Source organism: Vidua chalybeata, chromosome 2 (assembly GCF_026979565.1).
Source record: "Vidua chalybeata isolate OUT-0048 chromosome 2, bVidCha1 merged haplotype, whole genome shotgun sequence".
Classification (NCBI taxonomy): domain Eukaryota; kingdom Metazoa; phylum Chordata; class Aves; order Passeriformes; family Viduidae; genus Vidua; species Vidua chalybeata.
The window spans coordinates 64,920,635-64,947,971 of NC_071531.1; the positions used below are offsets into that span (position 1 = coordinate 64,920,635).

A 27,337-nucleotide genomic window follows, 5' to 3' on the forward strand; every position below is an offset into this window, starting at 1 on the left:
CAGGGGAACAGGGGTCTATGGATGGGCTGCCAGCATCCTCACCATGCCATGAAACCCACCAGCACAGCAGCACTGGTGGCTGGGCACGAGGGGCCCACCAGCACCATCCCCCTGCTTTGGGAACCCTCTGGGAGGTCACAGGGTTGTGCGGGGGGTCCCAGCTGCACTCATGCCAGTTTCAGTGGGAGCACGCAACCTACTGCTGGCAAGGGGTCATGGCTGCTCTGAGACATCCCACTGGCTGCGACAGGGGGTCCATCCCCCATTACCCCCCTCAAGGGGGCCACCTCACCCCCAGCAGTTGTGGTGTCCTGTCCCCATTGGCAACACCTGCAGCAATGCAGGTGAGTGCTGAACCTCCCAGCCCTGCATTTACTCCCCACAGTCTTCGGGGGTGGGGGGTGTGTGTCTTCTTCCTGTCAGGGTGCTGCTGGGGGAGAATCCATGTTAGCAGGTAGGATCTGGGTGAAATCAACCCCTCCCCACACCAACGGGCATCTCCATACCGGACTCCCTGGCACTGCCCACCCAGTGGACCCCAGAGGCCCCCCATAAAGTGCTTCCTCGCCCCCAGCCCAGCGGCACAGACCACTGAAAGAGGTGTCTCCTGGGGCGATGCTGGAGCACCCACAGTGCTGTGGGGAGCTCCACATCTGCCCCCACCCCTGGAGTGCACTGGGAGCCCCCAGACCCAAAGGCTCTGCCAGGAGCATGCTGGCTGAGCACGGGGGTGGTGTCCCCTGCCTTGCACCCCCATGGTCCCACAGCACCCACGGGTGTCGGTGGGAGCTGCTCCCACTCCGGGTCCGCCCCATCAGCGCAGGGTCCGGGAGGTGGCAGGGGGCGGTCCCTGCTCCCTCTCCCGGTTTGCTGAAGTATCGTGGCTGGGTCCGTGGTGGGGGCGGTGGGTGGAGTGTGCAGGGTGGGGGCCGAGGGGGGTTTGAGGGGCAGCCGGATCTGGTAATTCAGCGATCAGAAGAGGTTTGTCTTGATGCCGTTTGGTTTCCGATGGAAGGAGGAGAGGACACCGGAGAAGGGTCCCGGCACAGCCTCGGCGGGCTGCCAGGCCTTCAGCAGCTCGGCCGTGTTGGGGGCACCGCTGCCGCCCCCCACCCCTGCCCAGAGGGGTGCTTTGAGGGGTTGTGGGGCATGGCCGGGTCCCAGGGGTGCCCCCGCGCCAGGGCTGGGGCTCAAGCTGCCACCGGGGCTGCCGATGGCAGCAGCAGGCAGGGATGCCGTGCTGTCTGGAGTCGGGCTGCAGTTGGATTCCTTGGATTCGTCGTCTTCTGAGGAGGAGCGTGGCTCTGACTTCTTCCCGGTGCTGCCGGTGCCGCTGGCACCCTTGGCATTGGCCGCGCGCTCCTGCTTGCGGAATTTGGCGCGACGGTTCTGGAACCACACCTGGAGGGGATGGAGAGGGTGGGAGCATCCCTTGCCACAGTCCCTGGGGCTTCGGGGAGCCTGTGGGTGCAGGCAGCCCTCCCAGGCTCCGTGGTGGGCTTCACAACCCTCCATTCCCTCGGGGGAAATGTCTTCCACATCACCAGAGGGATCCATGTATCCACAATAATGTAGATTTGTGAAGTTGATGCCAGGCACTGACATGTGCTCCAGTGTTGGCATGGGAGGGAAATGGGGAGGGGACATCATCACACTGCACCCACACCTGCACCTTGTGCGGCCACAGCCCACCCCACAGCCTACAGCCCCCAGCTCCCCATGGTGCCAACAGTGGGGTCCACACTTCACTCACCATCCCCCCTGGGAGGGAGGGCCACTCCCCACTCCTATGGGTCCCCCACTCCTATGGGGACCCCCACTCCTATGGGTCCCTACATTCCTATGGGGACAGATGTTCTCACAAGGGGGTGTCTGCACTCACCGAGGGGGGTCTGAAGCCATAAAGGGGGATATTCACTGACACAGGGAAGATCCCACACAGAAGAACCCCACAAAGAAGGTTCTGCATTGACACAAGGTGCCTGCACTCACAAAGAAGGATCTGCACCCACACGAGGGCTCTGTATCTGTACTGACTCCCCCAGGAGAAATCTGCACTGACACAGGGGACAGCTGCACCCACAAAGGGTCACTCTCTGTCCTTCTTGGACTCTAACCACCCTCAAGGTGTTTGGGACTGGACTAAATCATTGATGACAGTGATGGTGCTGTGGCATGAACCAAAGCCTGCACTCTGCTGGGATTCAGGCTGTCCCCCCAAGTTCCCAGCAGAGCAAGGCTATGACAAAAGTGTGTCCCCATGACCATGGTAGTGCCAAGGCCAACTCCCTTCCTGCCTCCCCTGCCAATGTAGGGAACAGAGCAGCAGCGTCCCATGGTCAGGGTCCCTGCTCCAGTGGGATTAGAGCCTTCCACCCCCATCCCCAGCTCCCCAGCCCCCTCCTCCCTCCCCAGAGCTGACCTGCACCCGTGCCTCAGTGAGATCGATCTTGAGGGCCAGCTCCTCACGGGTGTAGATGTCAGGGTAGTGGGTCTCGGCAAAGACCCTCTCCAGCTCCTTCAGCTGGGAGCTGGTGAATGTTGTCCGGATCCGCCGCTGCTTCCGCTTTTCGTTGATCCCCGATGGGTCCGAGAAGAATTTGTAGGGAACTGGGAGGGAAATGGGGATTCAATACAGCCGGTACAGTGGGAGGGCTGTGGTGGACACTGGAGGAGACCTGGGCAGGGGGCATCAGGCAGGGATGGACCAGGAAGGGATGGACTGAGAAGGGATGGACTAGGCAGGGGACACTGGCCAGGGATAAATGAACCGGGAAGGATGAACTGGGTAGGGGTGAACCGGGAGGGAAGGAAAAGGCAGGGAAGGATTGGGCAAGGATCGCATAGGAAGAAATAGACGGGCAATACATAAACGGGCAGGGGGATGCACTGTGCAGAGGAATCGGCAAAGGAACCAGGAAGGACAAACTGGGCTGAGGTGAACCGAGAAGGTGGACCGGGCAGGATGAACCAGGCAGGACTCCGCAGGCAGGGCGAGCAGAACGATGGCAGGACTGGATCGCTGCCCCCGCTGCGCCCCCGGCCCCATTCGTTCGTTCGTTCGGCAGGACGTGAGGCCTCGGGGCAGGAGCAGGGCTGGGGGGCAATGCGGTGCCGGTGCCGGTGCGGATGGGGCGGCCGGTACCAATTGGCAGCTCCTTCGTTATCGGCGCAACCACACGCAGCGCCTCCGCGGTGGCAACGAATGCGGACCGGGGAGTGGGTTTCCAGCGGCAAGGACCTTCCCCAGCCCCGTTCTGGGGCCGCCACAGCTCCAGGGATCCTTGGGGATCCACGGCCGTGCTTGGGAGGGTTCATCCCCACCGGCGGAGGCGAACGGGGAGACCCGGGACGAGGGGCGGTAGGGACCAAGCCTGGGCAGGGCCAGCCTGGGCTTCGAGCACCGGCAGCACCGGGAACCGGTGGGACCTAGCACCAATAGTGCCAGGAATCTATAGCACCGGGAATCGATGTCATGGGGAACTGACAGCACCGAGGACCGACAGCAGCCGTTATCGACGGCATCGAGCATGAATTGCCGAGCACCGGCGGCAACGGGAACGGGCAGCACCGGGCACTAGTGGCAGCCTGCACTGGCCGTACCGAGAACCGACTACCGGGAACTTGCAGGAACGAGCACTGGCAGCACCAGGAACAGACGGTTCCCGGAGCCGGCGGCATCGAGCACTAACGGTGTTGGGCACTGGGGTCACTGGGAACCGATGATATGGGTCGCCAACACTACCTGAAACCGATAGTAAGGAATCCTGACAATGCCGGACACCAGCGGCACCGGGAAGCGGCAATAACGGGCACTGTTACCGATGGCATCGGCGCCGACAGCACTGAGCATTGACGGTACTGGACAGCAACGGTACCGGGAATTGGTGGGATCGGGCACTGGCGCTACCGGGAGCCAACAGTAATGGGCACCGTCGGCATCGAGTTCTGACGGTACAGGGCAGCGGCGGCTCCGGGAACCCACAGTACCGGCCATCGACGGCATCGAGCACTGACGGTACAGGAGACCGACGGCTCCGGCAACCGATGGCACATGGGGCCGGTGTCAGGCACGAGCCCTGACATCACCGCCAGCTGCCGGTCCCGAGCTCCGGTGGCCCCGGTCCCTCGCCAGTTCCGATCCCGGCCGGCCCCGACGGCGCGGCCGCTCCCTCATGCCCGTCCAGGGGCTGCCCCTGGTGGCTCCCGGCGGGTAGGGGGTCCCTCTCCCTTACCTGCCGAGTAGGGCGAGGGCTGGTGGTCACGGAGGGCACCCAGGGCGCAGCTGGCGGAGGCGAGGGGGGCGCAGGCGGGCGCAGGCCCGAAGCCCCCCCGCATGGGGCTGTACTGGAAGGAGCCCGCCTGGCTGCAGGGGCTGAACTCGTAGCTCGCCTCCATGGCGGCCACGCAGGACTCGTAGGAGTTGAGGTAGGAGTAGTCCATGGCGAGCCCGGTGCGGCCCCGGCTGCCGCCCGCCCGTCCCCGCCGCCTCCTGCCCGCCGGGCCCCCGCCCGCCCCCGCCACCGCCGCCGCCCCAGCCGGTTAATATACTGGTGGGGGGAGCGCGGACAAAGGCTGCGCTCGCCGGGGGCTTTTGCATGACAATATCTCCCGGGGACGGCGGGAGCGGGCGGAGCCGACACCCCCCTCCCCTCAGCCCCCCGCCCCCCTTAACCCTTCGTGGGCACACGCACCCCTCACCTCGGACCGACTCCGGCAGCCGCTACTTCGGGGCAGGGGGTGGGGGGACAGCAGCCCCTGGGCACCCCCCGGAGCAGCACTCGGCGGGCCTGCTCTGGGACCAGCGCTTGGACCTTCCCCCCGTGTCCCCATCCCTTTGTATCATCCCTGTCCCATCGCCATCCCATCCCATCCCATCCCATCCCATCCCATCCCATCCCATCCCATCCCGGTCCTCGGTCCTGTCCCCATCCCTGTCCTATCCAGTGTGCTTCTCCATCCTGATTCCCATCTCCCTCCCTGTCGCCATGCCATGCCATGCCATGCCATGCCATGCCATGCCATGCCATGCCATGCCATGCCATGCCATGCCTCTGGGGCTGAGCATCTCAGGGGCAGAAGGGCAAACAACGCCACCACACCCTATCCCTGGGTGACCTCCACCGTGGCTGGGTGCATGGGGGAAGCAGGCGGCTTTGGAGGGGTACTCAGTCCCACCCCTCTCTCCTCGGGGTCTCTGGCCTTTGCAATCTCCCTCCCCACCTTTCAGCCCGGATGAATTTCAAAGCACCCCATCCCCCCAGCCCCCTGCAGGGACCAAGGCAAAGGCTTTCCCCCCTTTCAAAGGCACCGGAGGGGCATGTGGGAAGGGGGCATGCGGGAGGATTTGGCGGGATTTGGGACATTTTCAAGACAAACACTTTCACTAAAGAGGATTTAAAAGTCTAATTGTGCCCAGTGAAGGACTTTGGGTGCCCCAGGGGACCCGGGGGGGGGGGGGGGGGAAGAACGGACTCTGGCTGGGTCCTGTGGGATCGGTTCGAATCTGTCCTGCCCCATGTCCTGCCCTGTATCCAACCCCGCATCCTGTCCCACCTTCTTCCCTATATTCTTGTTCCATCTCCTGTCCTAACCTGTGTCCTTCCCCATTTCCTGCCGCGCATCCTGCCCCATGTCTTGCTCTGTGTTTTGCCCCATATCTGGTCTTGTGTCCTGCCCCACGTTTTGCCCCATCTCCCGCCCTGTCTCTTGGCCCGTGCCCTGCCATCTGTCCTGGCCTATGCCCTGCCCTATCCCCGTCCTGCATTCTGCCCCACATCTCAAGCCACAGAGGGTCCTTCTCCCTCTTGGACTCCGTTCCCTGGGAGCAGCCCCCACTTCCCCCGGCTAGTCATCTCTGTCTCCGCTCCCCCGCCCGAGCCCCACTGTCCACGGTGGGTGCCGGTGGTGCCCCCCCGCGCCCACCCCAGCTGCGCGGCCGAAGCGGGCAGGTTGCTAAACAAGTTAATTCGATCAGGGCGTGGGGCTGGTGCGGAGCGAGGCCCCACTGTCGGGCTGCTGGAGCTGTGAAAAGTTAATTGAATTAAGTTTTCGCTCTAAACTAATTAGGCAGCGATCTGCCACGCAAAGAGCTGCTGGTGCTACCCAGAGACGGGCAGAGCCGGGAGGGCGAGGAGGAGGGAGAGAGCAGAGGGAGTGGAACATGAAGGGGAGTGGGATGGGGTGCAGCTGCGGGTAGAGCCAGGGAGCTGACCTGTATCCCCGCGGCTCCCATGGGATGTGCATGTGGGTGATCCCTGTGGACTGTGGTGGATGAAGGGAGATGGGTGCTGGCAGTGGCTGAGCTGTCCCCGGTGCTGCCGAACTGGGGGGGCTGGGTAAAGGTTAACACCCCCTTCTCCCGAAATGGGTAGCATTGGCAGCAGGGAGGGCTGAGCACAGTGGCGGAGATAGGGACAGGGACTCCCATCACTCCATCCCATTGTGTGCTGGGAGCTGCCTGTAGGCTTGGAGATATGTCTGTGTGCCTGGGTGGATTGGGGTCCCTGCAGAGCTGGTTTGGGGGCTGATGTAACCCTCTCCAATGGGATCCCTTATGATAGAATGGGTCCAAAGGGACTGACCTGATGGGACCCCTGTCTGATGGGGGACTCCTTCCAATGGGACTCCTTCAATGGGACCTGATGGGTGGACCCCCTCTGATGGAACCCCTCCAATAGATCCCATGCTGATGGGACCCTCTCTGATGGGACTCCTCTGCAAGATCCCCTCTGATCACACCCCAAACTCCCCCAGCTCTAGCCCCAGCTTGGTTGGGATGATAGCACTCACCTCATCATTGCCATATCTCCCACACTCTCCAGCCTTCATCACCCCATGGAGTCCCCAGATTATGTGTTAGGGGGTCATGGGGGTCCCCCAGCCCCACAGCTTGCTCCCAACGGTGCTGGAGGCCTCTGTTCATTGCCACATTGTTCTTGGGGACAAAGCTGGAGTGCTCCAGGGTGTCCTGAGCCCCCACACTGGTGACACCTGACTGGATTGGGTGACAGCATGAGGTTCAGATGTGCGGAACTGAATGCGTCTGGCACAGCCAAAGATGATTCTTCTTCCACATCCCATGCTCCCCAGCACTTTTCCTGGCAGTGGAAGCCCATTTACCTGTATTGACACCAAGAAAACCTCAAAGGGTTGTGGAGGGCCCATGTGGCCCTGGCTCCTGCCTGTGGGGCTATGATCCATGGGGTTGGCACAGCTTGGCATGGTGAGATGTGACATGGTAGAGGTTGGTGCAGTGTGTAATGGGACGGCATTGTATAGGATGATGTGACTTGGCATATATATATATATAGTGTGACCTGACACAGCATAACATGGCACAAAATGGCCTGGCATAGTGTGATGGCACAGCACGGTGCGACATTATGTGACCCAGCACAGCATGGCAGGGCACACCTGTACCCCCGTGGACACCTGAGCACACAGCTGAGGGCACACCCCAGTGAACAGCTGTGCTCAGAGGTGCACACTCACACACACATATATGTTACGCCTTTGTGCTTCCATGCACACACATGCAGACCTCATTGCACACCTTTGTGCACCTGTGGAACTGAATCTGACCTTAGGAGGCTCCAGCAGAGCCTGGTGACATTCCCAAATCCTCCAGGGCCCTGGCATTAAGCCAGGAAAAAAGCTACTAGGATACGAAGGGGTTTCAAGGAATTCCTCACCAACCCTCCTTGTATCCCTGGAAGACAGGAACCAGCACCAGAACCAAACCCTCCTGGGGACATCAGGGTAGAGGGTAATAGTAGGATGGGGATCCTATCTGCATCCCAGGGGGCAGTGACATGGGGCTTATTAATCCTGGGAGGGTTTGATTTCCATATGTATTTAATGTTCTACTCTTCAAAACCCTGTCTGGGGTGGCCCCAGTAGTGACCATGTCTCCTATTCCACCATGAGCAGCTTCCTGAAGGAGCCCCCATGGGGGGGGCACAGCCTCTGTGTCCCCATGGGGACAATTTGGACAGCTCAGTTTCACTTGAGATATTAAATATTTCCTGGAAGAAAGTAATGAGAAAAAGATTCAGCAAGGATTTTGGACCAGGATCTTGCCTGGCTGGGCTGGGGAGATGTGACACTGGGTCCCATCTCCCAGTGGTGTCACTCTTGGTGACATTCCTGATCCTGGTGATGAGCAGGAGACCCAGGAGTGCCCTGGGGTGAGGGTGGTGGTCTCAACAGCTGCTCCTTCTGGGGACACAAAGGGTTGAATGCACATAGCATGTTTATTGCCATAAAGAAAAAGGGACAATACAGAGCAAGTGCTTGGTGGCTTTTATACTCTCAGTTCCCATTCCTCACCTTGCCAGCTCAGCTGACCCAGCAAGCCCACTCCCACGGGTATGACAGTTTCATCCTGGCTCCTGCATGGTCCACAATTTGCTTCCCCCTTCCTTAAAAAATTCCAACACCCTGTGCAACCCCAGGACTATCCACTGCCCCATTCCTGAATGGCACAGGGCACCTTGTCACCCACAGCTGCACCCCTAGAGCCCTTCATGCCCATCTCAGGGCAGCTCCTGCCTGTATCTGTGTCTGTGCCTGTGTCCATGCCCAGTGGTGGCAGGGCTGTGGCTCTGCCCTTGCTGACACTGCTCGCTCCAACTCTTGGGGTGCTTTATTGTCACTGTGAGCGCCCAGTGCTGCCTACAAGAAGTAAGTGATGTTTTCAGGGTTCAGTGGTGCTTGGATCTCCAGTTTTCGGGCCTTGCGGTCCTTCTCTACAATCTCTAGCCGCAGGGTTGGCACCTTGGATTTTTCTGTGCTGGAGGAAGATCCTTCCATGGTTTTCAGCAGCTGCTTGTTGGAGTCCTCCACAATGATCCTGAGGGTGCAGCCCTGTGGCAGCAGGTCCTGCTCGTAGGCAGCTGCCAGCTGGTTCACCACACGCCGCTCCACCTGAGGGACAGACCAGATCCTGTCAGGAAAACCCTGTGGAAAGTCTCCCATGGAGATGGACAGCTCCTCCCCACCCTGAGGAAGTGCAAAATCATGAACCTTTTCTTCATCCTACTTATTCTCTGTCTCTGGAGTGTGGGTGTGCCACTTCCTCCACAAGACCACAGACATCTCCCCAGAGATGAGGACAGTCAGATCCACGCAGTCATGACATCACAGAAGGGTTTGGGTTGAAAAGGACTTTTTAAAGTTCATTAACATTTCATACCCCCCTGCCATGGGCAGGAACACCTTCCTCTAGACCAGGTTGTTCCAAGCCATGTCCAACCTGGCCTTGAACACTTCAGGGATAGGTTTGCCACAGCTTCTCTGGGCAATCTATATCAGAGCCTCACCACCCCCACAGGAAAGAATTTCTTCTGAATATCCCATCTAACCCTGCCCTCTTGCAGTTTGAAGCCATTCTCCCTTATTTTATCACTCCAGGCCCTTGTCCAAAGTCCCTCTCGAGCTGTCCTGGAGCCCTTTTAGGCACTGGAAGGGTCTCTAAAGTCTCCACAGAGCCTTTTCTTGTTCAGTATGAACATCCCTAGCTATCCCAGCCTGTCTTCAGAGCAGAGGGGCTACAGCCCTCAGAGCATCTCCATGACATCCTCTGGATTTGCTCCAGTGACTCCATCTCCCTTTTGATGCCTTCCCAATTCTGGCTCTCCCTGGGCAGTGGGGCTGGAGGTGACAACATGAACTCCACCCCAACTTCCCTCTTGTCTTCACCTCATGTTTGATGGAGCGGGCACCATAGTGAAGGTTGTAGCCATCAGCCAGCACGTCCATGACCTCCCTGTCCCACAGCAGTGTGATGTTGTGCCTTGCCTTGGCCTGCCAGGGGGGAGGGGAGGAAAAGGAAGAAGAATTATGGATGCTCCCCAGCAAGCCTGGCACCCATCTCCTTGAGCAGCGAGGATGCTGCACTGGGGTGCTGAGAAGGGCTGAATTCCATCAGGCCAGTTCTTCCACAACAAAGGAACCCCAAAATTCCATTTAGCCCTCAGAGAACTCAGATGTGCAAAGACCAATTAGACAAATGACATCTATGAAGGCAGCCTGGAGCTCATCCCTGCTGCAGTCCAAGAGGAACCATCTCTACTGCTCCCAGAGGTCCCAGCTCTCCCCAGCACCCCATGTTCAACAGCTTGTATGATGATAGTAAAGATACACATAATTGTGTATCTTTACCCCAGGGCAGATGCTCCAGAAACAATTTCTTCTGGAATTATTCTGAGAAGTCTCCTGTAAAGCCACTGATTTTTTTTACCTTTTTGGCCCAAAAATTGAGCTCCTTGTTGACCAGCTGGATGAGCTCCGAGTGGCAAAAAGGGAGAAAATAGACAATTTCATTGATCCTCCCCAAGAATTCATCCCGTCTGAAGTGAGCCTGCAAGAACAAGGGAGGAGGTCAGCAGGGAGAGGAATGATGACCCTGCTAGGAACAGCAGTGAGAGTGGCATTGCAGAAGGAGCTCCCCAGGGATCATCCCACTTCCCACAGCTCCCAACAGCTACCCAACCCCATGCCATGGAGCTGGATAGCATCCTGAGGTGCTTCAGAAACATCTTAAAGAAACTGAAGGTCATGGGTATATCACTGCAGTCAGGTTTTCCTGACCTTGGGAGAGCAGAGAATCTCCAAATCACACTGCAGCACTTCCTGTCCTGTTCCCCTTTGCATCATGCACCGTAGCTCCACTTCAAGAGTAAAGAAGCTGTGATTTATTCCTGCTGGGCTCTGACCTCTCCAACATTTTTAGTGGGGTTACATCCCTTCTCTCATAGCTGGTAGAGAAACACAGGGAAGGAGTCTGGGACCAAAGTTCAGGACACCTGAAACTTGAGCCATGAAAACACCGTCCATACCTTCAAGATTGGGCGAATAACCTTTTCCTTGAACTGCTTGGAAATGGTGATCTTGTCAGTCATCTGGACATCCTCTGGAAGAGAGGTGGATGGGGGGTGTCAGTAGGGACAGTGGAACAGTGGCTTCATCTCCATCTGGATGAGCTGGAGCTGAAGGCAAGGAAAGGTCTGGGGGGTACTGCAGGATAGACCTGGGACCTCCACATGTGCCAGCAGTTTGCTTTGGCAGCGTGGTGTCCCTGCACTTGGCACTGTGGACAGCAGTTCTGGGTCCTGTGGTGCTCCAGGGGAACATCCTATGCTGATGTGGCTCCCTTGAATGGCCAAAGATCCCTGGCTCTACCTCTGCTCCCTGCTCTGTGCCCACAGGAGTTGCTCCCAGAGTTTTGGGAAGCTGAAGTGCCCAGTTGGGCACCAGAGCAGCCAATGACCTGACATACAGAGCACACAGCCTCTCTGCAGCTGTGAGCACTGGAAGAGCCTACAGTCTCTCCAGCAACCACCAAACTCATGTTCAGGGTGCCTGAGGCACTGCTCAGGCTGCAGTCTACTTCCCTCTGCTGACTGCAGATGGAGCCAGGGTCTGGCTGCTCTTGAATCCTGGCTCCCAGCCACTCTGGATGCTTGGCTGCAGCATCACCCTTCTTCCTCTCAGTGTCGTCTTCATCATCCCAGTTCTTCCCATAGCTTCACCCATTCCACACTCATTCGCTTCCACGTGCTGTCCGACTCCAGGGTGCTCACAGGGAGATAGATACCTGTGCTCTGGATTGGATCCTGGCAGGCAGGGCAGGGGACACAGACCCATGCTGGGTGCTGAGACCCTGTCTCAGCTTTGCAGCCTTGATGAAGATTGCTGCCCCTCACCAGCAGTGGCAGAAGGGGTTCTCAGACTCCAATGGATAGGTAGTTTAGCTTGGAAAAGCCCTCTGAGACCATTACATCCAAGCATTCCCCCAGCACTGCCAAGCCCACAACTAAACCGCGTTCCCAAGTTCCACATCTACGTATCTTTTAAATCCCTCCAGGGATGGGAACTCCACCACTGCTTAGGGCAGCCTGTGCCATGGCTGGACAACACTTTTGGGGAGAAAGTTTTCCCAATATCCAACCTAAACCTCTCCTGGCATAAATTGAGACTGTTTCCTCTTGTCCTGTCACTTGTTACCTGGAATGATACACTGATGCCCACTTGGCTACATCCTCTGTTCAGCAGTTGTAGAGGAGGAGGAGGCTCCCCCTAATGCCCACAGTGGTGCTGGGTGCTCTGGAATCACCTGATCCAGTTCCAATTCCCCTCTCTCAGGCAAGGATGCCAATAAGTCCCAGTGATTTGGCATAGGAGAGCTGGAAAGATAGAGGAACCAGCACTTCTACCAGCATTCCCACTTCCCACATGTGATATCTGCTGTTGCCACTGTTAGATGCTGAGCCCACTGGGGAATCTGCTCCTTCCCTTTATCTTTCCATTTATCTGCCTGCCAGGCACTTTAGTGACTTCCTGCCATGGCATCTCCACACTGAGAGATTAGAAAATGGGCAGGAGCTCCTTGAAACCCAAATGAGGGCAGCTGCTGTGCCCAAATGCCCTCCCCAGCTCCTCTCCTGCTGCAGCTGTACTGTCCCAGAAATTAAAATTCAATGCTCTCCTCGCTGAGCAGGGAAACGTTTGGCATTTTCAAATGTTATTCTGGAAAGTTCAGTTGACAATGTGTTTTGTCCTTCACCCAGCCTGATTGAAGTTTAAAGGTTCTAAATTAAGCGAGTGTCGACAGCCACTTCTCCAAAGTAAAAGGAAGAGACCAGGAGAAAGAAGCTGGAAAATAGATTTGATGCCAAAATCCAATATTTTTTCCTGTTCCTGTGGAGCTGATGCAGGAATATGGTGTATCTGAGATGGCACAAGCTGCTGGATACCTTGAGAAAAATATGGCATCCAGACAATTAAGATCATAAAAGGATCTTAAAAACCCCAAAGTAAGTTTTTTAAAACTGATGAGAAAAGAAGGGATACAGTCACTCTCCATGGCTGTGGCACAGCAGCACCTGATGGAAACAGGCTTTTCCTCTGCTCCATGTGACAAACACTGCCTAAAAGGGACAGTCCTTGGTGCTAGCATCACCATCTGTATATCCTCAGAGTTACCAAGCAAAGGCACTGGACATTGCACATCAAGTTGTTCATTTTCAATCTCAGAGACTGCCCTTGCTCTCCTCATTCCCCTTTTATTACCTAATTCACATTTTGGGAAATTTTTCTCCAGGAGCCTGATATCTGAAGCCAGGGCTCCCATTCCACAGGGAAGTAAAATTCACTAAGCTCAGTCCTTCTGGGAAGGACTGAGAGGAAACAAAACTTTTCCTCTTTCATATAAGCACCTGAACCAGCCAGAGTCTTTTGCAGGAAGCATTTGGAAGGGTACCAAAAGAAAGAGAAGGGTGAGTTGATAACGAGAATCATGGAATCACATAAGAGATTGGTTTGAGAGGGACCTTAAAGACCATCCAGTTTCAATCCACCTGCTCTGAAATCCTCATTATTTGACATTGTATCCTTCAGAGGAAGACTGCATCTTTAAGACTCTGTCCAACCTCTCAGCCTTTCTCAGCCTGTGCTCACTTCCCTGGAAGTGTTTCAGGCCAGGCTGGATGGGGCTTGGAGCAACCTGGTCTAGTGGAAGGTGTCCCGGCCCATGGCAAGGGGTTGGAATGGGATGGTCTTTAAACCACCAACTCAAACCCTTCTGGGATTTCATGACTTCCTGGCAGAGGAGCATTCCCAAGTCATGTGGATCAGTTGGGACCAGTGGAGAGGGGACTGAAGGGTCTGGGTGTGCCCCCTGCCAAGGGATGGCTGAGCTGGTATCAAAGTTGTATTAGGAAGGAGGGAGGTTCTTTAGGGATTTTAAGATTGAAACTCCAGTACCTAAGTTTTCTGCCATCCTTTTCTTGCTTATTTCCATGGCCTCTTGCCGGAGCTGCAGTGCATGCTGTGCAATCTCCTCACTGGCCACGTTGGAGGTCATGATGAAGATGGCATCCTTGCAGTCAATGGTCTTCCCCTTTCCATCTGTCAGCCGGCCCTGCAACAACAGCAAGATGACACCAGTCATGACAGCAAGTGCTGGAGGACATAGCCAAAACACCAGGAAAAAGAACATCGGTCCTGTTTTTCCCCAGAGTGAATTTAAATTTGAAGATATCCAAGGATTGAGGTGGAAGGAAGCAAGGATGAGGTTGGAGAAGTCCTAGTCTCTCCATGAATGGCAGGAACTTCTCCTGCATGTGGTCCCAGCCTGTCCCATCCAGGACAGAATTGATGGAAGTGCTGGGAGATGCCTTCTCAGGAGGAGGGTTGGGCCAGTCCATGTCCTTGTTCAGCCTGGAGAGGAGGAGGCACTTCTCACTTCTCAGGGAGTCTACAGCTCCCTGACAGGAAGTTAGATCTGCGATGGGGGTCTTGGTTTCCTCCCAGGTAACAAGGGAGAGGAAAAGAACAAACTGCCTTAAAGTTGCAGCAGGGAAGGTATAGGTTGGATATCATGAAATATTTCTTCCCTGAAAGTGTTGTCCAGCCTTGGTACAGTCTACCCAGGGCAGGGTTGGAGACCTCATCCCTGGAGGGATTTAAAAACCATGTGGATGTGGCATTTAGGTTTAGTGGTGAGTTCGGCAGTGCTAAGGGAAGGGTTAGACTTGGTGGTCTCAGAGGGCTTTTCTAACCTCAATGATTCCATGACTGTGTGGCTGCCCATATGTAACTCCCCAGCCTTTGACCCTCTGCCTACCTCCCTGTGATGGTTTTAGGTCTGACACAAGCCCCAGGCTCAGGTCAGCACTAATGCTAATGTTATCCCTAACCCTGAACCTAACCCTGCCCTGTGGCTGTGGTTTGGGCTGGGCAGAGCCCACAAATAACTATGTTATGGCTGTAACAGAGTGACCTGAGTAGCAGAGCTCCTCATTCCTGTGGGGCCGATCACCTTGCAAACCAGGGCTGCACAGCACCACCACTGCTGAAGTGACATCAACCCTCAGCCTCCCAAACCAATGCAGGAACCTTTCCAAAGCACCAGTGCTCTTGATTAATAATATAAAAAATAGAGGGAAATAAGAAAAAAAGCAGCATCTCCCGAGGCTGTTTCTTTCCTCAATCCATCTCCAACAGCAGAGACCCAGCACAATGACACAAATCCTTGTTGGGTGCTTGAGATTAACATTTGGGTTATTGCCCTGTCAAGTGCCTGGTACAGGAATTGATTTCACACTGAACTGCTACTGTGATGATCTATGCAAGAAAAATGGTGTTATTAATCCTTAAAACAAAAAAAAAAACCTTCAAAATCAACCAGAGAGCTGGAGAGTGACTTTGGACAAGGGCCTGGAGTCACAGGACAAGGGGGAATGGTTTCACACTGCAAAAGGGCAGGATTAAATGGGATACTGGGAAGAAATTCTTCCCTTTGAGGGTGGCAAGGCCCTAGCATAGGTTGCCTGGAGAAGCCATGGCTACCCCATCCCTGGAAGCGTTCAAGACCAGGTTGGATGTAGCTTAGAGTAACCTGGTCTAGTGAAAGGTGTCCCTGCCCATGGCAGGATGGGTGGACTAGATGTGCTTTTAAGGTACCTTTCAACCCAAACTCCTCCATCTGTCATCCCTCTCACCCCTCATTGTCACCTTCTGCATGTCCCTTGTGTTGATTCTAACCTCTAATGTGGATTTACCTCATCAAACAGCTGCAGCATGATGGTGAGCACATCAGGGTGGGCTTTGTCCACCTCGTCAAAGAGTACCACAGCATTTGGGCACTGCCTCAGCTTTTTGGTGAGCTGTCCACCCTCTTCATGGCCCACATAGCCGGGTGGTGAGCCGATGAATTTCGCCACCTGGGAGGAAGGAAGAGGAAAGGTGAAGGCTGATCCTTCTGGTAGCTCGTCAGGTTGCCACCACTCTCTGCTGCTACCAAAACAAATTCTTTGTTCTTTGTGACACCTATTGCACCCCAGGTATCTCAAAATCAGCTTAATAAGCACCAATTAAGCAAAATAAGGATTAAGCAATTCCCTGCCCAGAGCTCAAAACAGTAGAATCCAAGGAGCAGGCATGGCCAGGTGGGAAGGCATCAGCCCTGCTTTGCTATGCAGGATCTGAGCAACCTGTCCAAGACCTATTTTCATCCCTTTTAGCCTTTTAAGAGCAAGAATTCAAAGGATTATAAGTGGCAGGTGGTTCTGGTGCAGAATCAAAGCCACAAGTAGGCTTTGTGGGAAGAGGCCACAAGTACAATACTTTTCCTATGTCATCACTTCTTGACATGGTGGTTTTTTTTAAACGTTTAGAAATGTAGACATTTATATAGAGTAGTATTTCTGACAACAGGAAAGTTTTGGCAAAATGACAATTTTTGACACGTAGCTTGGTGCATCTTACATCTACCCATGTCTGAGTGTCATCCAAAGTCACAGCCTGTTATCACAGAATCATGGAATGGTGTGGGTTGGAAGGGACCATGTAGTGTGAGCCTTGCTGCCATACATAGGGACACATTCCACTCCATCAGGTTGCATCAAGCCCCATTCAATCTGGCCTTGATCACTTCCAAGGATGCGGCAGTCAAACTTCACTAGGCAACCTGTCCCAGTGTTTTACCACTCTCATTGCTAGAACCTTGCTACTTTTTGGGGAAACAGAGCCCTCTAAAGGGATTTAGAACCCCCTCATGTCCAGGGGTGACCACGGCAAGGATCGCAGAAAACTTGGCACCTTGGACCTCCTGTGGCACCAGAACTGGGCAGAAGTTATGATGGGAGGGGTGGACTTGGCACCATTGTCCTGCATTCTGCTGGATTCTCTCCCTTTCCTACATGGAAGGTAGGTTGAGGCAAAGATCTCACAATGGACTTAGCAATGTTTTGGGGATAAAGGGTGTGGGGTAAGCTCTGCCTGCCTGGGTAATGTTAGGTGATGAACAGCATGTGGCTGTGGGTTTCAAGATGATCTTCTGGATTCCACCATCTCTTCTCAGCTGCTCTCTCCCCAAGTGCTGACCCCACCCCAAGGAAATTCACAGCACTGGACACATATTGTTGAAGTTTTCCTTGCTCCTTTGTCTCTGTTCCTAATTTGCCTCAATGTCTTGGTTCCAGCCAAGACAGAGTTAATTTTTACAGCAGCCAGGAGGGGCAAGACTCGGAACTGAAGGATATTCTATCTTACCTCATGTCATTGCCAGGAGCAGAGGGAAAAGAGTCTTCTGGGGAGAATGGGTTCCTTCTGGTCAAATAAGAGCAGAAGAAGGATGTGGAATAACATGAAGTAGCTGGTTCTGAACTGGAGGGCATGGCTGGGGGAGCGTGGCTCTGGCTGGGTTGTGTCAGTGAGCATTTTGCATGTGAACCACTCTCTCTCTTTTACATACTTTTGTTTATAATATTGTTGCTTGTTTGTTTTCTTGTGTAATTTCTGTTTTCAGTAAATTGTTGTTACCTCAACCCATGGCCTTTACCTTTTGAGCCTCCAGTTCTCCTCTCTAGTCCACTGCTGTGGGGAGGGACAAGGGAACGCAGGGAGTGAGTGAGTGGCTCCTGGTTTGGAGTGTCTCAATGGGAGCACTAAATTGGGGAGTACCATGCCTAAACCACAACACTCAATTAAGGCTGCTTTCTGCAATTTATTTGCAATTTAATACACAACTTGGAGCAAAACTCCTGTTGTTTTGCTGTGCTCCTACCCCGACACACCAAAATGCCCATGTTTTCTGTATTAAATTTGAAGCTGCTCCCTTCAGAGCCCATTTACTGACCTCATGCCTCTCCTGGAACTCCGACATGTCCAGTCTGATGAAACCCTGCAAGAGACTTAGGATGAGATTTGATCAATCTGCTCACTGCAAGAGCTGGAGCAGTACTGACAGGGCTGAAATTTTCTAAATAAAATAGGTATTTTTGTGGTTCAGCTTTTTAGAAATCAATCACAAGAAGATTGATCACAAAAATTCCACAAAAATTCAGCAAAAATCATAAAGCTGAGGTGAACTGGGCTTTTGGGTGATCACCTAAAACAGAGAATAGTGTTAGAGAATTTATAGCTTCCACCCAAGTATCCATTTTGCATCTGAAAAGCTGATGATTCACTGCAGGTACTGAATATTGTGATCATGGAGCTGTAATCCACATCCTAGATGGGAAAGGAAAAGAAGGGAAGGAGAGGGAAGGGAGGGAATAGGAATATTTCGGTTGGAAAGGACCTACAGTGATCCTCTAATCCAGCTGACCAAGAAGCCAAGCCTCAACTTCCCAGCATCATCCTGGACATAGTCAACCAGACATAACCACTGTCCATGACAGAGAAGGAGACATGTCTGGGAATACATCTCATCTGGACATGGGTACATGGTGCACTCATGGATACCATCACATAGGGATCCCAGAATTAGAGAACAGAATCACTGAACTGTTTGGGTTGCAAAAGCCCTCTGAGACAACAGAGCCAAACTGTTCCCTCAGCACTGCCAAACCCACCACCAACCCATGTCTCCAAGTGCCACATCCACACATCCACATGTTAAATCTCTTCAGGAATGGGGGCTCCACCACTGCCCTGGTCAGCCTTTTCCAGAGATGAACAGAAAAAAATTTCCCCAATATCAAACCTAAACATCGCTTGTTGCAACTTGAGGAAGTTTCCTCTAGTCCTGTCATTTGTTACCTGGGAAAATAATAGAATCAGAGAATGGTTTGGGTTGGAATGGACCTTTAGGACAATTCCATTCCAACCCCCCTGCCATGGGCAGGGACACCCTCCACTAGACCAAGTGGCTCCAAGCCTCACTCAACCTGGGTTTGAACACTTTCAGGGATGTGACAGCCACAGGTTCTCTGGGCAAAATATTCCCATGCAAAAATTTCCCTGAAAATTATTAAAATATCTACAAACTGCCCAGGGCAGAGCAAGATAAAAAAAATTCACTCTGTCTTGCAAATGAAAGCGGGACAGTTTCAGGTTTTCCTTTCTTAATCCGTCAGTTCCTGTGAATTGCTGCCCCTCATCAGAGTCTGTGGGGGGTATGACACCCTCTCATCCCTCATTAGGGGACCAGTGGCTGAACTGGTTCATTCCTAATAAATCCCAGATTCCTGCTGCTATCAAAGTAACACAACACTCAGGGTTTAACTGATTTCCCCATTGGATGTCTGGCCATGGAGCGGTTCCACGTGCGGGACTGGGGATGAAGGTGCTTGAGATCCAGGATTTATGGCTTCTGGAAGGCATTTATAGAGGTTTGAGGAAAAGAAACCAGAACAGCTGCTTTTATAGTGTTAGTTCCAGTTTGGTCTTCTTTCTATATGTGTTGCTGCATTGTGTGTCCATTCACTGCTGGATGATGTGGGGAAGAGAGATTCATCTATGCACAGCTCTGCTTGTCTTTCCTTCTTTTCCCTGTCTCCATGTGGGAGAGAGCTAAGCAGCTCTTACAGGTAGGCAGGGGCTTAAATATGAAACATGGAAAAGAATGTAATGTAACAGAATGGAATGGAATGGAATGGAATGGAATGGAATGGAATGGAACAGAATAGATTAGAATGGAAGATGGGTATGGAATGGAATGGATTTGACTGGAATAAAATAGAATATTGGAATGGAATAGAACAGAACAGAGATGAATACATTGCAATTGAATGGATTGAAATAATTGTAATGGGATAGAATTGACAGAATGGAATAGAATAAATTGGAATAGACTGGAAAGAAACAAAATAGAAAGAACTGAACAGATTAGAAACAAATGGAATGGAATGGAACAGGATAGGATGGGACGAGACAGGACGGAACGGGATGGGACACGACAGGACAGAATAGAATAGAATAGAATAGAATAGAATAGAATAGAATAGAATAGAATAGAATAGAAACCCCAGACACCACTGAAGTGTTCTCCTGCAAAACCACCACTTCCATGAAATAATTCCAACCCATCTTCTCTAAAGTCTAACCACTGGGTAACAAACTAAATCATTCAAACTGCTTCTGGATACCAAACACTTCAGCACTTAAAATTTTGAGCAGGAAATCACTGTTGCATCGCTACAGTCCATACTGGCAGGATGTAACAAGTGGTAGAGCTGGGGATATGGAAAACAGATTTTTGGAATTTTATCCTTCTAACAATTACAGTGATATTAGTAATAGAGGCAAAAAAATATGTTCACAACAGAGGATGTCAAAATTAGAGCAAAATTCAACAGGAAGCACATATGTTACATCCATATACATTTTTCCAATTCAAATATTCTGGTAACATAGACAGAATCATAGACAGTGTCCTGGGCTGATCGTGAGTGTGGGCAGCAGGGTGAAGTGGGGATTTTGCCTCTCTGCTCTGCTCAGGTGAGACTCCACCTGCAGAGCTGCCTCCACTCTGGGGTCCAACATCAAAGGGATGTTGTCAGAGTGAGTCCAGAGGAGGCCATGGAAATGCTCCGAGAGCTGGAGCACCTCTGCTCTGGAGATAGGATGGGAGAGCTTGGGGTGTTCAGTCTGGAAAAGAGATGGCTCCCAGAAGACCTTAGAGATACTTCCAGGGCCTAAATGGGCTGCAAGAGAAGGGCATGGAGTGACATGACAAGGGAGAACAGCTTCCTACTGGCAGGGTAAAACTGAAGAAATTCTTCCCTGCTAGGGTGGTGAGGCCCTGGCACAGACTGCCCAGAGAAGCTGTGGCTGCCCCATCCCTGGAAGTGTTCAAGACCAATTTGGATGTGGCTTGGAGCAACCCAGTCTAGGGGAAGGTACCCCTGCATTTGACAGGATGGGTGGAACTGGATGAGCTTAAAAGGCCCTCCCAATCCAGACCTGTCTGTGACTCCATGACCTTCACAGGTCCCTCTGAGTGCAGAAGAAGCCCTTTCTCAGGGCAGCACAGCCACACAATGAACCCCCTGACGACCCTTCCCGCACCCTTTTTACTGCCAGCACAAAGCTGGGATAAGCCATTACCTTTTTGATGTCCTTATGGATGTACTTGGCCGTTTGCTTGGCCAGCTCTGTTTTACCTGTTTTGGAGAGGGAAAGAAAAAACTTGCATTAAACCAGGTCTGTCCATCTTCTGTATGTTCATCAGCTCTGCTAACACGAGGACTGGAACTTCCTGAACCCAATATATGTATTTTCCTTGGGAAGTGGGTATTGCTGTTTTATCTCCAGGATCACATTCACTGTGATCTGCCCAGTCTGAGCAGGGTGAACAGATGCATCAGAATAACAGCATCCCTGCATTGGCTCCATCAGTTTTAATTGACTCTCACATGATGGGAACAAAGCGCTTTTTTTTTTCCCACAAAAAGATGTTTATAGATCAGAGTTTTGCTATATTGGATAGATCAGAGTTTTGCTATATTTACCCTCAATATTCCAAGATCCTTGTGCAATGCCTTGTAATCTCCAAATAAAGAATTTCAAGGAAATGGGGTATTTTTCTTTGCTTTATATAAGATGACAGTAAAAAAATTCTGGGATTAGGAACAATCAGTAATGGAGTAAATCCACCTTGGAAGGCATTTATAGAAGCCTGAGGCATTTATTAAAGGTGAACACATGCACCAGCTCATGCCAGGCCATGTCCTGTTCTCCCGGCCCATCCATCTGGGGAGAAACTTCATTAAAGAGGCAGTTTTATTGAAGTGTGGATGCCAGAAAACTTCTCTTCCCTGTTGCTACCCTCCAGCATGACACTGCTGGCTTTGTCAGGTTGATCAGGGGAAGGATTGGGCCAATTTTGGCTCCTAGGGTGACCAGCAAAACTGAGGTGAAGCCAGTCACCCCTCTGGAGGATGGATGTTCTGGGGGTTCACACTTGTCCTTTGCATACCTGTCAGCAGTGTACTGCACATGGATCCCTGTAGGATTTACTTGCACAGTGAAAAATAAATGAGCAGGAACAGAAAGAACTATTCTGAAGAAAAAAACCACGTGTTTTAAAAGGGAAATTAGGTTAAAAACTACATTCTTACTGGAGTATTGTACATCTGCCCACAATTGTATTGCAGGAACAATAGATCTGGTGGGTCAGATCAGCAAATCACCAAAAAAAGGGCTACAAATATGGGAATCATGGGGTGTGCTGTGCTCCACCTGTTAAATCTCTGCCAAAATTTTGCAATTGACTTCAGTTTGAGCTTTGCTGACTTTGGATGATGCTGGATCAGAGCTCCTGATGTGTAAGGATGCAAGAAACTATGCTTCCTATAAAAAAGAAAGAGAGAAAAGAGGAGAAGAGAAGAGAAGAGAAGAGAAGAGAAGAGAAGAGAAGAGAAGAGAAGAGAAGAGAAGAGAAGAGAAGAGAAGAGAAGAGAAAAGAAAAGAAAGAAAAGAAAAGAAAAGAAAAGAAAAGAAAAAAAGAAAAGAAAAGAAAAGAAAAGAAAAGAAAAGAAAAGAAAAGAAAAGAAAAGAAAAGAAAAGAAAAGAAAGAAAAGAAAAGAAAAGAAAGAAAAGAAAAGAAAAGAAAAGAAAAGAAAAGAAAAGAAAAGAAAAGAGAAACCCCCCCATGGAAGTCCATGGGAGTAGAAAAGCCAACAATTTACATCCCTGAGGTTTTAGATATGCTCTAGCAGGGCAATGAAGTACCAAAAATATTTTATCCTCGTTTTATACAGCTTTATAGCAACTTCTTTGGAGTTAATACTTGGCCTGGTACTGTTCTGTGGCAGGAGCATAGTCTCACCTGTGCCCCTTTAACCCCTCCAGCACTGGAGCATCAGCACCTTCTTGAGCCCTTTGGGAGGCAGTGGAGGCAGGAGAAGGAAGCCCTGAGGTTGCTCCAAATGTCACAGATCAGTTACTTTGAAGCTGTTTTGTTGTTTTTTTTTTTTTTTCCACACCTAAAAGTCATTTGGACCATTTCATGAACTGATCAGCTGTCATGTGGCATTTGATTGGGCTGGAGGACAAATCTTATTGGTGTCAATAAAATCCTGTCATTCCAAAACAGTCTGTGCCCACAGGAGCAAACAAGCAGAGATTCAGTTTGCAGGTAGCAAAATTCTACTGTTATCCCACCATTCCCACTGGAATAGAGGGGTTTTCACCAGAAAGTTGTTAAAGTAATACTTTTACTCTGAAAACTGCCCCTTTTTGAGACTTGGAGGGGGGCTGTCCTCTGGGATAACTCAGCATGAGGCTGGATGTAGCTGTGTGTGCTGGTGTCCAGCTGTGGTCACCCTGCTGGATGATGGGTGACTCACTGAAAGATGACAGTGTGTTTTACTCAGACCCTGCAGCCCTGCAACAGCTTTCACCCCCTCTCCTCAGGGCTCTCCATCCCCCTCACCACAACCCAAATGTTACCTATTCCAGATGATCCCAAGAAAAGAAACACCAGCGGGTGCTCCTCATCATACCAGCCATTTTCCTTCCTCCGAATAGCTGCATTTGAAGAACAATGAAAACAAAAAAGAGGGGGGGGGGGGGAGGCATATAAATCAATGCCACAAAGCAAGTGTAATTATCACTAAGTATACACTATGTTTTACTGCTCTCTACCCACTCCCAGTCCTCCCTGCCATTAGTGCTCTCTAATTTGATTAGCTAGCCAAGGCCCCAGAGACACCTAATAAGGTTAGCATGGATTTGGAAAGCTGCCCAGAGCAGATTTCGGATAAAGTTTTCCAGGATGTGCACTCAGCGTTGCCAGGGAGATGGCGGAGGAGGGGGACAAGGATGGATGGATGGACAGAGGGATGGAGAGGCACTCTGCCTCACCAGCTCCCAAGTGCAACCTTTCCGTGAGGAAAAAACATCAGTTTTGAAGAGGTTTATAGGTTATTTCTGGCATGGAATGGGAAGAAAGAAATGGCTGAAGGTCACAAATCCTCTGAATTGTTGCAAGGATTAGGAAAAGTGTGGTGATTATCTCAGTGCCTCTCTGGATAGAAGCATCTGAGTGCATCCTGGGTGAGATACCAGTGGAAAATTTTACAAAAGGCAAGAGCCCTGATTCCCTCCCAAACTCCCAGTCCGACCAGCACAGCCCTTTCTCAGGACAGACATGGATCTGCTGTGCAGAGTGGGTGACAGCTCCTACCCCCATGGGTGCCCACAGCTCCCCCAGGTACTCTTCAGCCCCCCAGAGCAGCCTCAGGCTCTGTGAGCGTGCTCACCAAACCAATAACATCATTGCACTGGGCTTATTTGAAGGAGGAGGAACTGTTTTTGAGGCCAAAAGATCAAATCTCATCCTCCGCTGGCTGAATCTGGTCTCTGGAACACAGAAGTAGTTTCCCTAGATCAGAGCAGCTTCTAGTTCAATGTGAGAGATTAACTGACATCCCAGCCTTTCTGCTTTATCCACAGTATTTCAATCCAGCCTGTAAACCTTGTAAGATGTTTTGAAAAAGAGAACATGCACTGTACAGTCTCAGGACCCCTCAGATGCAGCAAGGTCTCATGACTGGCACATGGCACCCCCAGATCCAGCCGAACCCAAAATGTGGCACATTAGGAAGCACTGCATGAAAACGGCAAGATGCCCACAAATTGTAACTGACAAGATATTTGAAGGTAGCAGAGGAAAATAGCAGCACTGGAGGTAGGATGAGCAGAAGGAAAACACTGGGAGAGCTGTGGCTTAAAGCTCTTGGAATGCTGCTGCACACAGGCATGGCAAAGCTTGGCCTCTGCTGCCTTTCAGTGGTGTCCACAGCAAAAACAGGAATAAAGCCAAAAAAGAATTAAACCCACTTCTCTTTGTGACTGTCACCCTCAAAACACAACTCCCTCATCTTCTTCTGGCCACTATCCTGGGTCTCAGTCTCTGTCCTTGTCCCTCAGTCCTGTGTCTTCCTTAAATGAGGTACTGGCTGGCTCTGTGGGGGACTGTGGGTTTGTTTTCTTCCCTGAGCTGGCCAGAGAGCACGAGAGTGGCGTTTAAAACTGCAGAATTCTTTAATTCAATCTCAAAGTCAGTCCATAAAACCCTTTTCTTGATGGGGTATAGTAAATAGAAGTCACCTAAGAAAAGGCATCCTAGGCATGGCATGCCAAGAGTTCTTCCTCCACGGGAGTACAAACTGACATGGGAAATAAATAATGCCATTTTGCACATAAAAATATTTGCATATAAAATATTTAAACAATATTTCCATTTTGCAAATAATAAGAAATGGAAATGTCACAGCCTCCAGCCTGACATGGAAATGCTGCCTCTGCCAGCAGGGACACACTGGGAAGATGTTAAACAGCAGCAGCTCAAGTGAGATATTCCAGCAGCTGGAGTTTATAGATGCATGGAGGGGTCTCATGGGAAATTGGAGCTGCAAAACCTGCATGAAACTGAGCTCCTTGGAGTCCATGCTTGTATTCCAGGAGACCCAGGTAGCATGGGAGCCAGCAGATCTGGTGATTAGGAGAACAAGAGCAAAGCCTCACTACAAGAACAAATCAATGAGCTGAAGTTAATGACGAGGGGTGTGAGGAGTGACCACAGTCATTAAGTATCTCCCCAAGAAGGCACTGAACTTGCTCAGCTACAGAGAAAATTAAGGTGCTCCAGGGGCTGGAGTGAGAGGATCAAACTACAAATAAAGCAGAACAGTTTTAATAACGAAGGTGATTAACCACTGCAGCCACTTAGGAAGAGAGTGGGACTGAATTCCTAATCCCTGAAAAGTCTGCAGGGAAAGCCAGAAGGGCTTCTCAAAAGGCACTGGTAACTCAGGATGAAGATGAAGGTTTGCATTGCTGTCCAAACATAAAAAAAAAAAAAAAAAAAAAAATCTCCAATTTAACTTTAAACCCCAGGCATGTAGAATCATGCAATTGTAGAAGGGTGTGGGTTGGAAGGGACCTTAAAGACCATCAGTTCCAACCCCTTCAGAAATGGGACTGAGTGCTGGGATTGTGCATTTAGTGGGAGCTGAACCCCAGTGCTGCAAGAACTTGCCATTCTGAGCCCGGACACGGGCAGATGCATTACCTGTCCCCCTGGCCATGCTAATGAGTCCTGATTCCTGCTAAGGCTTAATTAGCTTGGGCACAAGGCCAGATGTAGCACTGGCTGATGCCTTGCTCTGTCTCACCCTGCCTGGGCATATCAGCATGACAGACTAGCTTGGCTGCAGCCAGCAATCTGGTTCTGTTCAAAATCCTGGGCAAAGACTGGTGGGAATCCCATCCTGTCCTTCAGCTGCTCCCTGGCCAGGTAATCCCTGGAAATAGCCACCGCAGGAGACGAAGAGGAGAAAATGCTCTGCCACTGACAGGGAGGTGCAGAGAAGGGTCTATGCTGCATCCCTCTGTGTGCCCTTCCCAGTGCTGCACGTGTTCCTTCTCAACTCTTTACAGCAGTGAACAGGAGGTCAACACCTGGGGTGGGAAATTTCATTAAAATTGATGGGGAGTAACACAGCTGCCATTAATTCCTGAAGCTATCTCAGCTAAGATAATAATGGTAATAAAAGTAATAAACTTCTGCTTTGGGGCATGGAGTGACCACTCACAGGGTCAAGCATGTTCAGGGTCCAAAAACAGTGGGGTTAAGTGCTGCCTTCTTCCCCTCCCTTCTGCAGCAGGATGCCAGAGTTTATGGATAAATACTCAAAACAACTCCAGGGATATAAAGCACCCCTTAAAAAACTATCGTAAAGTTAGAGCTTAGATTCAGCATGTGATCTCTGTCAGAAGATGCTGAGCATCATATTTAGGAAGAAATTCTTCCCTATAAAGCTAGTGAGGCACTGGCACAGGTTGCCAAGAAAAGATGTGCCTGGAAAGCCAGGCTGGAACTGGGCTTAGAAAGACCTGGTCTAGTGGAAGGTGTCCCTGTCCATGTCAAGGGGTTGGAATGAGACGGGCTTTAAGGTCTCTTCTAAGCCAAACCGTTCCATGGTCACTAGTCAGCAGGTTAATCAGATCAACAGAGTGATAAGGTGTAAATGCTTTTCTACAAGCAGCCTGAAAATGATGAGTTATTCCAGCACCCAGCACTCTTAAGGTTTGGAAAAACTTAAAAAATCTGGATATCCCTAGGGAAGGGACACCACTCCCTAGGTTCTACCACTGGGGTTGGAGGAGGCTCTCTCAGGCTGTCCAGTGAAGTGTTCAGCTTCAGCAGTAGGAACAAAAGCCATATCCCAGGGCAGTGCAGTGTTCAGCTTCAGCAGCAGGAACAGAAGCCCCATCCTGGGCCAAAGCAGAATATAAGTGCCAGTTCCAAGGATGAAAATCTCAGCTAGGAAAGCCACAGAAGCACTCATCTCCTTGGAGTCTGCACTGCCAAAGCAGCTGCTGGCCATGCCGATCGCTCTTCATTGTCACCCAAGCATGAAATCCATGCTCTGCCTCTGGGAAAGCTGCCCCCTTCCTTCCTCCTGGCATAAACAAACAAACAAACAAACAAACAAACACCAGGAGGGAGGTCAGACTGCTGTGCTGAAATCTCACTATGACATTCAGCCCCAATGTCCAAAACAAGAGCCTGATGATGATGACGCTGGGGCCTTCT

General features: G+C 51.5%; 2 protein-coding genes across 2 annotated transcripts in view; both read right to left on the reverse strand.

Moving 5' to 3' along the window:
* Positions 1-5: 5 nt before the first annotated feature.
* PHOX2A (paired like homeobox 2A) lies at positions 6-5,363 on the reverse strand. The gene is made up of 3 exons (XM_053935848.1): positions 4,236-5,363; positions 2,423-2,610; positions 6-1,401 (listed from the first exon to the last, which is right to left on the reverse strand). The coding sequence occupies exons 1-3, from the start codon at positions 4,441-4,443 to the stop codon at positions 973-975; spliced, it is 825 nt and encodes a 274-aa protein (XP_053791823.1). The 5' UTR covers positions 4,444-5,363; the 3' UTR covers positions 6-972.
* A 2,873-nt stretch (positions 5,364-8,236) lies between these two features.
* CLPB (ClpB family mitochondrial disaggregase) overlaps positions 8,237-27,337 on the reverse strand; it is a 73,919-nt gene continuing 54,818 nt past the window's right edge. The window contains exons 8-16 of the mRNA XM_053935847.1: positions 23,185-23,262; positions 20,839-20,894; positions 17,645-17,689; positions 15,567-15,728; positions 13,768-13,924; positions 10,842-10,915; positions 10,244-10,363; positions 9,703-9,807; positions 8,237-8,928 (exon numbers count right to left, since the gene is read on the reverse strand). Of these exons, the coding sequence (XP_053791822.1) occupies positions 8,677-8,928; positions 9,703-9,807; positions 10,244-10,363; positions 10,842-10,915; positions 13,768-13,924; positions 15,567-15,728; positions 17,645-17,689; positions 20,839-20,894; positions 23,185-23,262 (1,049 nt within the window). The 3' untranslated portion in view covers positions 8,237-8,676. The remainder of the gene's footprint in view (positions 8,929-9,702; positions 9,808-10,243; positions 10,364-10,841; positions 10,916-13,767; positions 13,925-15,566; positions 15,729-17,644; positions 17,690-20,838; positions 20,895-23,184; positions 23,263-27,337) is intronic.

Bases quoted from the DNA above. Each gene is read 5' to 3' on its own strand.
- PHOX2A (XM_053935848.1), bottom strand. From the start codon at position 4,443: ATGGACTACTCCTACCTCAACTCCTACGAGTCCTGCGTGGCCGCCATG. The intron at 2,611-4,235 runs GTAAGGGAGAGG...TTTCCCTCCCAG, and splicing joins GCCCTCGCCCTACTCGGCAG to TTCCCTACAAATTCTTCTCG. The intron at 1,402-2,422 runs GTCAGCTCTGGG...CATCCCCTCCAG, and splicing joins TCACTGAGGCACGGGTGCAG to GTGTGGTTCCAGAACCGTCG.